Here is a 14,346-nt window from a genome sequence, read left to right on the forward strand (position 1 = left end):
CTACCTGTGTGTGTGTGTGTTAGTCTGTGTATGTGAGTGAGTGTGGGTGGGTGAGTGTGTGTATGTGTGTGTCTGTGTGAGTGTGTGTGTGTGTGTGTGTGTGTGTGTGTGTGTGTGTGTGTGTGTGTGTCTGCATTCACACTTTTCTTGCATCTTTTCATTAGACACATTCTCCTGAAGGACTTTTTTCCAACGGATATTTTTTGTCAAAAGTCGGACTCACTTTCAGGAAGAGGGACGAAGAGGAAGAGGAGGAAGAGGAGGAGGGCAAGACACCAGAAGGGGGCACGATGATGGAGCTGAGGATCCAGCTGATCCCAACGGGGGAAATCATCCTCTCACCGGGGAAGAACGGAGAGAACTACTGCCACGGCTGCAAGGTCAGACACACACACACACACACAGACACACACACACACAGACACACACACACACAGACACACAGACACACACACACACACAGACACACACACACACACACAGACACACACACACACACACACACACACACACACAGACACACACACAGACACACACACACACACACACACACACACACACCAGTGGCGGCTGGTGAATTTTTTGGGGGGGGGGCGCAGTTTAAATATCACTCAACAATGAGAAGAAAAGAGGTTTTGAGTAGAATATAGTAAAAAACAAAGCTTTATTTCAAGAACACAGCGTGCTCAACACGGTCCAATAACAACTATCAACACACTGTGACTTTGGGCATGAGAGGTTCAGAGCAGCTTTAAGGAACATTGGGTTGGGTTTCAGAGGTTTGCAAAATAAAAGCGTTTCACCCTCACATGAAAGAGGTTCAGAGCAGAATAGAGTCAGAAAGAGATCACATGTTACATTGGGTGACAGAGTAGAGCCACTACTGTAAAGACAAGTAGCTCCTCTCTTTAAAGTGGTCAAACTTCTCCACAACTCTCTGGTTAAAGTCAATCATGTCTGTAACCTGTTTCATTATTCTGGAGGGAATGTGTCTGTTTTTCAGAACTTCTTCGTTGTGTTTCGATGCCAGTTCGGTCTCCTTCTGCTGACTGTAAACAGGGTTAGCTTCAGGCTGTTAGCGAGTTAGCTCCATGCTCTTAGCTCGATAACTGCAGCAAGATTCATGCTTTCCACTTGTCTGCAGCTCTTTAGGCCCCTCCCCCCGTTGTAGTCCAGAGAGTTTCAGTCCCTTTGGAACAACAGACAGGGGAAACTAAACAGCATTACTCACTGAGCCTCCAGCTAACAGCTCCGTTAGCAACCTGCTCTGTAGCTCCGTGGAGCTCTCTGGCTGAGGGAACGCCGGTCTCTGATTGGCCGAATAGTCCAGTCACGTGAAATAATAAAACGATGTCATTGGCCAATGAGCGCACATTTTTGCGACCCAAGATTCACGTTTCATCCGCCAATGAGAAGCCGTCCTTACCGAAACGACCGTGAAATGTTTTCTCGATGCCGCACACACACGTTAGATCGCCTCGAAAAAGGGGAGGGGCTTCTCTCCGTGAGGATGAGTGGCGATATATTATATATTTTCACATTAACTTAAGTGGTTGTTGACAGGCTGATGGTCTCCCACACACATTTAGCGCGTCAACACGGTATATTTACTATTTAAATGATTTGGCATATAATGTTTTTTGACAGGATGTATTTATTTTTTCTTCTTCTTTTTTTTTTTCATCTAAAAATTTTAAGAGGGGCGGCGCCCTAGCGCCCCCTATGGACGAACCGCCACTGACACACACACAGACACACACACAGACACACAGACACACACACACACACAAAGACACACACACACAGACACACACACACAGACACACACACAGACACACAGACACACACACACACCGTACACACAGACACACACACAGACACACAGACACACAGACACACACACACACAAAGACACACACACACAGACACACAGACACACACACACACAGACACACACACACAGACACACACACACACACACACACACACAGACACACAGACACAGACACACACACACACAGACACACACACACACACACACACACACACACAGACACACACACACACACAATCACACACACACAGTAGTGTTGGTTCTGGTGCCCCCTGTGGACTAAAGTGGTAGTGTCCCTTTTAAAAACCTTTCATTTTACTGCAGCTGGTCTCACAGTCCTGATTCAGAGGACCAGGACTACACTGAGGTCTCTAGAGGACCAGGACTACACTGAGGTCTATAGAGGACCAGGACTACACGGAGGTCTAGAGAGGACCAGGACTACACTGAGGTCTCTAGAGGACCAGGACTACACTGAGGTCTCTAGAGGACCAGGACTACACTGAGGTCTCTAGAGGACCAGGACTACACTGAGGTCTCTAGAGGACCAGGACTACACTGAGGTCTCTAGAGGACCAGGACTACACTGAGGTCTCTAGAGGACCAGGACTACACTGAGGTCTATAGAGGACCAGGACTACACTGAGGTCTCTAGAGGACCAGGACTACACTGAGGTCTGTAGAGGACCAGGACTACACTGAGGTCTCTAGAGGACCAGGACTACACTGAGGTCTATAGAGGACCAGGACTACACTGAGGTCTCTAGAGGACCAGGACTACACTGAGGTCTATAGAGGACCAGGACTACACTGAGGTCTAGAGGACCAGGACTACACTGAGGTCTCTAGAGGACCAGGACTACACTGAGGTCTCTAGAGGACCAGGACTACACTGAGGTCTCTAGAGGACCAGGACTACACTGAGGTCTATAGAGGACCAGGACTACACTGAGGTCTCTAGAGGACCAGGACTACACTGAGGTCTCTAGAGGACCAGGACTACACTGAGGTCTATAGAGGACCAGGACTACACTGAGGTCTCTAGAGGACCAGGACTACACTGAGGTCTCTAGAGGACCAGGACTACACTGAGGTCTCTAGAGGACCAGGACTACACTGAGGTCTCTAGAGGACCAGGACTACACTGAGGTCTATAGAGGACCAGGACTACACTGAGGTCTCTAGAGGACCAGGACTACACTGAGGTCTATAGAGGACCAGGACTACACTGAGGTCTCTAGAGGACCAGGACTACACTGAGGTCTCTAGAGGACCAGGACTACACTGAGGTCTCTAGAGGACCAGGACTACACTGAGGTCTCTAGAGGACCAGGACTACACTGAGGTCTAGAGGACCAGGACTACACTGAGGTCTCTAGAGGACCAGGACTACACTGAGGTCTATAGAGGACCAGGACTACACTGAGGTCTCTAGAGGACCAGGACTACACTGAGGTCTCTAGAGGACCAGGACTACACTGAGGTCTCTAGAGGACCAGGACTACACTGAGGTCTCTAGAGGACCAGGACTACACTGAGGTCTATAGAGGACCAGGACTACACTGAGGTCTATAGAGGACCAGGACTACACTGAGGTCTCTAGAGGACCAGGACTACACTGAGGTCTAGAGGACCAGGACTACACTGAGGTCTATAGAGGACCAGGACTACACTGAGGTCTCTAGAGGACCAGGACTACACTGAGGTCTATAGAGGACCAGGACTACACTGAGGTCTCTAGAGGACCAGGACTACACTGAGGTCTAGAGGACCAGGACTACACTGAGGTCTATAGAGGACCAGGACTACACTGAGGTCTCTAGAGGACCAGGACTACACTGAGGTCTCTAGAGGACCAGGACTACACTGAGGTCTATAGAGGACCAGGACTACACTGAGGTCTCTAGAGGACCAGGACTACACTGAGGTCTATAGAGGACCAGGACTACACTGAGGTCTATAGAGGACCAGGACTACACTGAGGTCTCTAGAGGACCAGGACTACACTGAGGTCTCTAGAGGACCAGGACTACACTGAGGTCTATAGAGGACCAGGACTACACTGAGGTCTATAGAGGACCAGGACTACACTGAGGTCTAGAGGACCAGGACTACACTGAGGTCTATAGAGGACCAGGACTACACTGAGGTCTCTAGAGGACCAGGACTACACTGAGGTCTATAGAGGACCAGGACTACACTGAGGTCTATAGAGGACCAGGACTACACTGAGGTCTCTAGAGGACCAGGACTACACTGAGGTCTCTAGAGGACCAGGACTACACTGAGGTCTATAGAGGACCAGGACTACACTGAGGTCTCTAGAGGACCAGGACTACACTGAGGTCTCTAGAGGACCAGGACTACACTGAGGTCTATAGAGGACCAGGACTACACTGAGGTCTCTAGAGGACCAGGACTACACTGAGGTCTATAGAGGACCAGGACTACACTGAGGTCTCTCTCTCTCTCTCTCTCTCTTTATATTTCTTGACATTCCTCTGGAGGGAGGAGGTTGTGATGACGTCATCATGTCTCATATCTATAGGTGTCTGAGGAATGAGGGGGGGGCGGGGCACCAGGCTGCCCACTGAGAGGAATGTACTGGTTACTGCAGCATGCTGGTCAGTGGTGATGGGAGGGGTGTGTGTGTGTGTGTTCCTGTGTGTGTGTGTGTGTGTGTGTGTGTGTGTGTGTGTGTGTGTGTGTGTGTGTGTGTGTGTGTGTGTGTGTGTGTGTGATTGATCCCTCCTCCAGCAGTCCAGCTGACGTCCGGCTGGTCGAGGTCACTTTCACATGTTGCGTAACTCTGCAGTGATTTATGAAATGATAGAGTCTCTCTCTCTCTCTCCCTTTCTTTCTTCCTTTTTTCCTAAACTTTGTACGTACTGCTGACAACACGGAGGTCATGACCTCAGGACATCTAGCTGGAATGTTTATCTGGTCCTGGACCGGCCTCAGTGTAGTCCTGGTCCTCTAGAGACCTCAGTGTAGTCCTGGTCCTCTATAGACCTCAGTGTAGACCTGGTCCTCTAGAGACCTCAGTGTAGTCCTGGTCCTCTAGAGACCTCAGTGTAGACCTGGTCCTCTAGAGACCTCAGTGTAGTCCTGGTCCTCTAGAGACCTCCGTGTAGTCCTGGTCCTCTATAGACCTCAGTGTAGTCCTGGTCCTCTATAGACCTCAGTGTAGACCTGGTCCTCTATAGACCTCAGTGTAGACCTGGTCCTCTATTGACCTCAGTGTAGTCCTGGTCCTCTAGAGACCTCAGTGTAGTCCTGGTCCTCTAGAGACCTCAGTGTAGTCCTGGTCCTCTATAGACCTCAGTGTGGTCCTGGTCCTCTAGAGACCTCAGTGTAGTCCTGGTCCTCTAGAGACCTCAGTGTAGTCCTAGTCCTCTATAGACCTCAGTGTAGTCCTGGTCCTCTAGAGACCTCAGTGTAGTCCTGGTCCTCTATAGACCTCAGTGTAGTCCTGGTCCTCTAGAGACCTCAGTGTAGTCCTGGTCCTCTAGAAACCTCAGTGTAGTCCTGGTCCTCTAGAGACCTCAGTGTAGTCCTGGTCCTCTAGAGACCTCAATGTAGTCCTGGTCCTCTAGAGACCTCAGTGTAGTCCTGGTCCTCTATAGACCTCAGTGTAGTCCTGGTCCTCTAGAGACCTCAGTGTAGTCCTGGTCCTCTAGAGACCTCAGTGTGGTCCTGGTCCTCTAGAGACCTCAGTGTAGTCCTGGTCCTCTAGTTCTCAGTCCTGGTCCTCTAGAGACCTCCGTGTAGTCCTGGTCCTCTGTAGACCTCAGTGTAGTCCTGGTCCTCTAGAGACCTCAGTGTAGTCCTGGTCCTCTAGAGACCTCAGTGTAGTCCTGGTCCTCTAGAGACCTCAGTGTAGTCCTGGTCCTCTCTAGACCTCCATCAGTAAACAGACCCTCAGAGAGAAGGGGGTCTGGTTCTACAGAGTTCCTCTTAAAGCTCCTCATCGGACCCACCGGGTCGGGTTCTGGTGAAACCAGATGACGTCATGCAGGTTCACCAGACCCTCCTTCAGCTCAGACTCCAGCACAGACCAGTCCACCATGGACTAGACCCAGATCCAGCTCCACCTGCGGCCTTGAACCTGCAGTTGGAGCTCCTCCTCCTCCTGGTTCTGAGGCATTACCACTTCCGTCCACAAGGGGGCGCCTCAATCCACACAGCGTGAAAGTTGTACTCAAAGTTGCCCAATTTGGAAATCCTAAATAAGGACTTAATAAATAAATGAATGAATGAACAAAAATGTGTTTATTTAAATTTAAAGATATATATATATATAAATAAATAATAAATGATGCAGTAGATCCTCATGTTGGGAAATATAATAAAAGAAGACATTGAGCAGAACTACATTCACGAGCTGATACTGCAGTTTATTTCTGATCTGCTTCGACATGAGCTGTGTGTGGACATCAGGGAGTGAACGTGCTGATGGAGCACATGTCGATCCTTATAAGGTCAACCCGGGGCCTCCTCTCCTCCAGGCTGCAGCGCGGGGGTGCAGTGACACCTCGGGGCCGCTAGAGGGAGCTCGCTGGTAGTTCTGACCAGAGCAGCTTCAAGCCGGTCCACTGAGAAACACGTCATTAAAAAACTCAGAGCGGCTCGACTGCATTCAAATATATTAATTGGATTGTAATGTTGTATCACGCGCCTCACTTGTTTGTCAGGTAAACCTCAAGGTGTGGTCAAATAAATGGATGCAGATTTTCACCCCTCTGGATTTTAATATTTCGTGCTCCCTCAACCAGCTGGGCGGAATTATCTATATATATATATATATATATTAGATAATATAATATACTATATATTAGATAATATAATAATATAATCATAATTTTATTATACTAAAATAACAATACAAATAAATAATAATAAATCAATAATAATATATATATTTTAAACATATACATATATATACATATGTATATGTATATATTATAATTATTAATTGTATTATTATTATAATATAATGAAATTATGATAATATTATCTAATATATAGTATATTATATTGTAGCGACCCTGGGTCAGGAACGCTACGAGACGTAGATGGCTTATAGGGTGTTTATTCAGAGAACATAGAACAAGCTACTGTTGGCCGTAGCCTACGCCAAAACCCCCGCAAAACGCCGTGAAAACCTCCAAACCAGCTTCACGTCTGCTCCGGTCATAGCTCTGCTCCGAACGAGTCGTAACACAACAACACACACACAACAACATCACTCGCTGTCCAATCACAGACACGCCTCACAGCTACCAGCTCGTGAGACGTTCACTTACATCCAGAACATAACATTTATAACATAACATTCCTCAGTCCGTTACACTACCCTCCCCCCACAAAGACCCTCGCCCTCGAGGGGGCAAACAAAGTCTCTCAGGTGGCCAGGGGGCCTGCGGTTCCTCTGAGGCTGCCGGCGCTGGGGAGAAGGAAAAGGGGTTGAGGGACGCTGGGACCAAGGGCAGGGACGGAAGGGAGGGGCGGGGCCAGGGACACTAAGAGCCTGTGAAGGGGCGGCCGAAAGGCTGGGCCCATTGGGAAGGGTTTGGGGGGTAGTCTGGGCTGAGTCCAGGGTTCCCCGTGCCCCAGGCTCTTGTCCTGATGGGGTGGATGTGCCCCGGTAGGGGGCCAGCCTGTCTCGATGCAGAGCGACTTTCCTTCCTCGTGGTGGCAGTTGGACCCTGTACACCACCTCTCCAAGTCTCTCCAGGACTCGGCAGGGCCCCACCCACTCACTGTCGAGCTTTGGGCACCTGCCCTTCTTCCTCTGAGGGCTATACACCCAGACCAGCTCTCCGACTTCAAAATGGCGTCCTCTAACGTGCACATCGTAGTTCCTCTTCTGCCTTACGCCCGCACTGCGCATCTGGTTCCTGGCAAACTCGTGGGCCGACTCCAAGCGGTCCTGGAGTTTCCGAGCATAGTCGAGCCCCGGGACCAGGGGCGCCAGGAGGTTTCCGCATCATCATCTCCCCTGGCGTCCGGATTTCTCTGCCGAGCATGAGAAGGGCAGGAGAGCAGGAAGTGGAGTCCTGCACCGCAGACCTGTAAGCCATCAGCACCAGAGGCACGTGGTCGCCCCAGTCACGCTGATGTTTAGCTGCCACTATGGCCAGCTGTTGTGCCAGCGTGCGGTTGAATCTCTCGACCAGCCCATCGCTCTGTGGATGGAGGTGTCGTAGGGTTTTGTGGGATCCCAGTTTGTCACACATGGCGGCGAAGACACGGGACTCAAAGTTTCTGCCCTGATCTGTGTGGATGACTTCAGGGCCCCAAATCTGCTGAACATTCCCCACCAGAGCATCCACAATCGCCTCTGCCTCCTGGTTCGGCATGCAGTACGCCTGGGCCACTTAGTAAAATAGTCCATGGCAGTGAGGATGTAACGGTTGCCCTCTCTGAGTGAGGAAACGGTCCAAGAACATCAATCCCCACCCTCTCCATGGGACACCCAGCCGGAAACTGCTGGAGCTGGGCATGAGATCTGTCTGCAGGGCCTTTCTTGCTGTGCAGCTGTCGCAGCGGCGGCAGTAGTCCTCCACATCCCGCCTATGTTGGCCCCAGTAGAACCCTGGCGGAGGCGACGGAGGGTCTTCGTGACCAAGTGACCAGATCCCGAGCTCCATGCATTGCCCGCAGCACTGTCTCTCTCAGAGCCCTGGGCACCACCACTTGCCACTGTGTCTCTCCAGTCGCCGGCTCTTTCCACCCCCTCTGCAGTACACCATCACGCAGTCGCAGGGCTTGAAAAATTGACCAGAGTCCCTTTGTGGCTCGAGAACACATGGTAACCTCTCCCCAAGGTGGTCGCTGTTGGGATCCCACCCAAGCGAGCACTGGCCTTATGTCGACATCCTCTTCCTGTTTGCACCCCCACTCTGCTGCGTCCACAGCTGTCAGTCCATGGCCTGCAGGCGTGCCCACCGGTCCCACGGCAGCACATTTCACACCAGGTTGCAGCCGCACCTCTTCCTGCGCCTCTTTTCTCACAGTAGTTGCAGCCATCAGCGCTGCAAGGCCGACGTGAAAGCTGGTCAGCATTTCCGTGGCGTGCCCCCGGTCTGTGGACCACAGTGAAATCATACGCCTGTAGCTCCTCAATCCAGCGTGCCAGCTGGCCTTCTGGCTCCTTAAAAGACATGAGCCACTGTAAGGCAGAGTGGTCGGTCCGGACTGTGAAGTGGAGGCCCCCAAGGTAATATCTGAAATGTCGGATGGCACAGACCATAGCAAGCAGCTCCTGTCTCGTGACACAGTAGCGGCGTTCAGCCTTGTTGAACTGTCTGCTGTGATACGCCACCACTCTCTCCTTCAGGAGTCACTTGGGCCAGCACAGCACCTGCGCCTGCATTACTGGCGTCCGTGTCGAGGATAAAAGGCAGGGTGAGGTCAGGCGGTGAGAGGACTGGGGCCTCCACAAGGGCTCTCTGCAGTGAAGTGAACGCTGCATGGCACTCCTCTGTCCAATCAAACACCACCCCTTTTGCAGCAGGCGGAACAGTGGTACAGCTATGCAGGAAAACCTCACAAACTTCCTATAGTAGGAGGCCAGGCCCAGGAAGCTTTTCAGGTCCTGCACAGTGTTGGGGGTAGGCCAATCCTTCACCGTCTGCACTTTATCATCCATGGTGCCGACACCCGCCCCAAGCTTGTGCCCCAGAAATGTGACCTCCTGTTGCATGAAGGAGCATTTCTGTGGGTGCAGCTTTAGACCTGCTGCTGCCACTCTCTCCAGCACCCGCCTCAGGGCCTCGAGAGCCGCCTGGAAGGAGTCACCATGCACCAGTATGTCGCCCAGGTACACAACACACTCCTGCCGAGGGATACCAGCGAGTACCCTGTCCATTAGCCTCTCGAACGTGGCAGGAGCATTGCAGAGGCCAAACGGAAGGACTTTAAACTGCCACAAGCCCCATTCGTGATGAAGGCAGTTTTGGCCTCGCTCAGGGCTGAGAGGGACCTGCCAATACCCGCTCCGAAGGTCCAAAGAGGAGTACCAGGCTGACCCTGCCACCGTGTCGAGGGCCTCGCCGATGCGTGGAAGGGGTAGGAGTCCTTTTGTCACTTTGTTGAGGGGCCTGTAGTCCACACAGAAACGCCACGCCTCCTTCTGCTTCTTGGGACCATGACGATCGCCGAGGCCCAGGGGCTGGTGGAAGGCTCGATGATTCCGCCGCTGCATCTCTTGCAGGGCTTTGTCTGCCGCAGCCTGCCTGGCCAGTGGGAGGCGCCGAGGTCTCATCCTAATCGGCCGTGCATCTCCTGTTTCGATGTCATTCTGGATGAGATCTGTGCGGCCCACATCGTCCTCCGACATTGAAAACAGTCCGTGCACTCAAGAAGCTCCTGCCACAACATGTCATGTTCGCTTAGGGTCAGCCCACCACACTTTGCATGCCAGACCTGCTTCACTGCCAAGACTCTTTCACGGTCGCCAGGTGGAGAGGCGTTTGTCACCTGTGTGTGTGGACTTGTAGCTGGCCGGACAGAGGCTGGGGGTGGGTGCAACTCAGCAGCTGGCAGGGTGGAGGGCAGTGTGGATAGCTCATTTGAAGGGATGCAGCTAGGGGCAGCATCATGTGTTGTCTCAGCCGTCAGTGTGGCAACGGTGTGGGTCGCAACACAGCCAGGCCGGGGTGGCTGGCGCCACATCTGGATGACATGACCATCAGGGAACGTGAGAGTTCCTCTCTTTGTGTCGATGACACAGTCCAATGCCCCGAGAACAACCAGTCCCAGTATACAGTCCTCCAGGTTAGCAACCCACACCGGGCAGCGGATAGACTTTTTCCCCAGGCCCAGAGTCACTATTGCTTCCCCAACCATAGGAGTTCGCTCCCCGGTGACTGACTGCAGTTTCACGATAGTGGGAAAAATATCAGTTCCATTTGTCACCACATCGGGCCTCACCAGGGTTGCTGACGAACCTGTGTCTACCAGTGCAGAGCAGCATGTCCCTCCAATGGTGAGCATTGCATACCAACAGTCTCCTATCCATGTTCGACCCAGCACCACTAGTCGCTCTAGCTGACCATCAAAATCCTCCGGTGGTCTGGTTGCCCTTATTTGGTCGGACGGTTGCGTAGCTTCGTTAATTAGATGGGGCTGGGACAGAGTGCCAGGGGTCCGCATCGTCCCGATTATGCGGTCCCCGGCTCGCTTCCCTTGTTCGGTGGCACGGGGCAGTGTCGGATCAGGTGGCCAGGCTGGCCACACCCCAGCAAACTCTTGGTCGTGGCTTGTCTTGCCTCTCATCTCTCAAGTGGCAGCCCTCACTAGCTGGGTTAGCTCCCCACCCAGGCAGGCTGCGCCAACTCCCTTTCCGTCTCACAAGCAGCGCTCCCTTTGGTGCTTTTTCAACCACTTTACCCATGGCGCCAGCACACAGCATCTCTCTCCGTTGCTGACTCCAAAGCCTCCTGGAGCGACCCAGGGTGAGGAGTAGTGTCTGGATGCGCAGGTCAGCTGGCAGCAGGGCCTGGAGGAAATGGTCCTCGCTAGCTCACTCTGGATGGACGAGGCATGTGGGCGAGGTGCGGTGAACAAGCCCCTCAATGTCATTAGCGAGCTCCTCAGCGGCTCCTCTGGCCGCCGCTGTCTGCTGCATAGTTCAGAGCGGAGCAGGCTAGTGGCAGAGCATTGTCCAAATCGTCGCTTTAGAGCCCCAATTAGTGCATCATAATCACTCCGATCATCAGGACTCAGCAGCAGCAGGCTTGATAAAGCGTCACCGTGAGGTACATCGCTAACTGGAGAGCTTTTACTTCAGTGGACCATCTACTGGCATGGGCTAATAGTTCAAATTGTGCATGAAAAGCTTCCCAGTTGGATTTACCGTCATATCTGGGGGTCTTTATTGTGGACGCAATAGCTTCTCTCCGTGTCTCCGTGTGCTCAGTCATGTCCCTTCCTGCGGCCGCAGTTATTCCTCTACGGCGCCATTTCCCTCAGCGGCGCGGCCCGAGTGGCCAAAGCCAGCCTCCGCAGCCATCCTAGCGGTCATTTCTTTTACCCGCTCTCGGTGCTCCGTCGTCTGCCAGGCTCCGGCTGCGCCGTCCAATTCCCGTTCGCCACTTTCTCCTTCCCGTTTAATCTTGAGACGGCTCCCCGACGTCATGTTTCTCACCGTTGACGAGCGTTAGCCACTTAGCTTCTCTGCTGCTACCTCGCGTGGCGATGTTGATGATAGCGAAAGTTTTACTTCTGACACCAAATGTAGCGACCCTGGGTCAGGAACGCTACGAGACGTAGATGGCTTATAGGGTGTTTATTCAGAGAACATAGAACAAGCTACTGTTGGCCGTAGCCTACGCCAAAACCCCCGCAAAACGCCGTGAAAACCTCCAAACCAGCTTCACGTCTGCTCCGGGTCATAGCTCTGCTCCGAACGAGTCGTAACACAACAACACACACACAACAACATCACTCGCTGTCCAATCACAGACACGCCTCACAGCTACCAGCTCGTGAGACGTTCACTTACATCCGGAACATAACATTTATAACATAACATTCCCTCAGTCCGTTACAATATATATATTCCACATTATAGCTCCTATTCATTCACTTGTTATAAAGTGTGGTGTGTGTGTGCGTGAGAATGGGGAGCAATGCTGCGTTCACTGCCCGCAGGACAAATGAAAAGATTTAGAAGTAGTTAGTAGAGAAAACGATGACGAAATGAAGTTAACACTCATTCATGCACGAGCCGGTGAACTTCCTGGTGTAACTGCTGCTGCCCTTGAGTGGAAGAGAAGGAGGGGGGAGGGGGGGTATTGCCACACCACTCCCAACAGCAGTCTGCGTTCTCTCCATATTATGGTCTGTCGTTTCCTGGATTCATCTGACATCGCTGGGAGCCTCGCGCTGGTTTCTGTGGAACTGGGAGTGGTGGGAGGAGGAGGAGGAGAAGAAACGCACGTTCCCGCACGCCGCTGCACGTTTCCGCACGTTACCGCCCCGCAGACAGAGAGTGACCGGCTGACATTCGCGGCGGAACCCAACACAAAAACAAACAGCAGCCTCCAGCGGAACCGAGCCGGACTCTATCCCCTCAGGTAGGACGGGTCTGCGCTCCTTCGGCCCGGCACCACGTGACCACGCGGTCAGGCCGAAGCGGTGACATTTGTATGGGGGTTTTATTTGGGAGGGAAAGAAAGTGAACCGTCACACGGCGGCGTGCGCGAGAGTGAAGGGAAGAGGGGGCTGCGCGCGCCTTGACGCGCGTCCCATATGGAGAGGAGGAAGAGGACGAGGAAGAGGAGGAACGGCAACACGCATTCATAAGTGTCATTTTGACGCGCCGCCTCGGAAGCGGCTGGTCGCACGCGTTTACCGCGTCGCGTCGGTTTTGTATGAATCCGGACGCGCGACCTCCTGGTCCCGGTCCCTCCCGGTCCCTCCTGGTCCTGGTCCCGGTCCCTCCTGGACTCTGCGCGCGCCCCCCCGGAGTTGAGAGACTTTCCGCGGGCACCGCATCATGGACGCGAGCCAGGAGACCGACATTTTTTTAGGGTGTTGTTGTTGTTTGAATGAAGTTATGTCCTCAACGCGCCTCTACGTCATGTGACGTTGTCGGTAACTTTGTTGTCGCACCGACCTGCGGTCAGCCTCCGGGTTGTTTTGGGTCTTTTTATAGAAGCGGATTTGTCCACCGCGTCGCGCTGTGACGTCACAGCGCGACACGGAGCCATCATTAAGAAATGAGTGGTCTGCACCACCTGCACCACCACCTTCAGCAGCTCACCTGAGACGTGTATGTCTCACTACATATTTGTATCTGCAGAGCAGTGTCAACACAACACACACACACACACACACACACACACCTGTTCATGCTCCATACACATGAACAACAGGTGAGATTTTAAGGATTAAAAAATCTGGCCTGAAAATCAAAATCCAATATAAAGATGTTGGATTGGAAGTTGGAAGTGTGTGTGTATGTATTAGTCTGTGTGTGTGTGTGTGTGTGTGTGTGTGTATGTATTAGTCTGTGTGTGTGTGTGTGGTCAAACCTGCTTCTAGAGCAGCTGACCTCTCTCCTGAAGGTCACCTGAAGGTCACCTGGAGGACCTCCCAGCTCTCACCGGCTGCAGCTGCCACCGATTGGCCAGTTGGTGACTTCCTATCTGAGCGGTCGTCACACCCAGCGGGCGCCGGGGGGCCGTCTCGCCGGGCCGATAAGCTTCTGCTGCGTCGGCGAGTTTCTCCGGGTCAAAGTGCGCTCGTGACCTTTGAACTTCTCCAGGACCCGAAGAGCTGCGTCTCCACGCCGATGAGGGCGTACCACGCCCTGCTGATTGTGGTTGCCTGGCAACACAAGATTCATTTATTTACCTGCTTCGCTGTCTGGGAGTGACGAGCTCCTACACCTGAAGACGAGAGGATGTAGCTTTAACACATGAAGCATAGACTTCTATACAACCAGAGTCGCCCCCTGGTGGTCAGTAGAGAGAATGCAGCTTTAACACATGAAGCATAGA

At 52.6% G+C, this 14,346-nt stretch overlaps 1 protein-coding gene across 2 annotated transcripts in view; it reads left to right on the top strand.

Annotated features, from left to right (window-relative positions):
* Window positions 1-86: 86 nt before the first annotated feature.
* LOC130211239 (unconventional myosin-Ic-like) overlaps window positions 87-14,346 on the top strand; it is a 44,537-nt gene continuing 30,277 nt past the window's right edge. Inside the window, exon 1 of one of the 2 annotated variants that reach the window (XM_056441971.1) lies at window positions 87-380. In XM_056441971.1, coding sequence (XP_056297946.1) covers window positions 291-380 — 90 coding nt within the window. In that variant the 5' untranslated portion in view covers window positions 87-290. Of the gene's footprint in view, window positions 381-11,648; window positions 12,919-14,346 lie in introns of those variants that run through there. The other variant, XM_056441972.1, reaches the window with a different exon arrangement.

This window comes from Pseudoliparis swirei, chromosome 20, assembly GCF_029220125.1.
Source record: "Pseudoliparis swirei isolate HS2019 ecotype Mariana Trench chromosome 20, NWPU_hadal_v1, whole genome shotgun sequence".
NCBI lineage: Eukaryota > Metazoa > Chordata > Actinopteri > Perciformes > Liparidae > Pseudoliparis > Pseudoliparis swirei.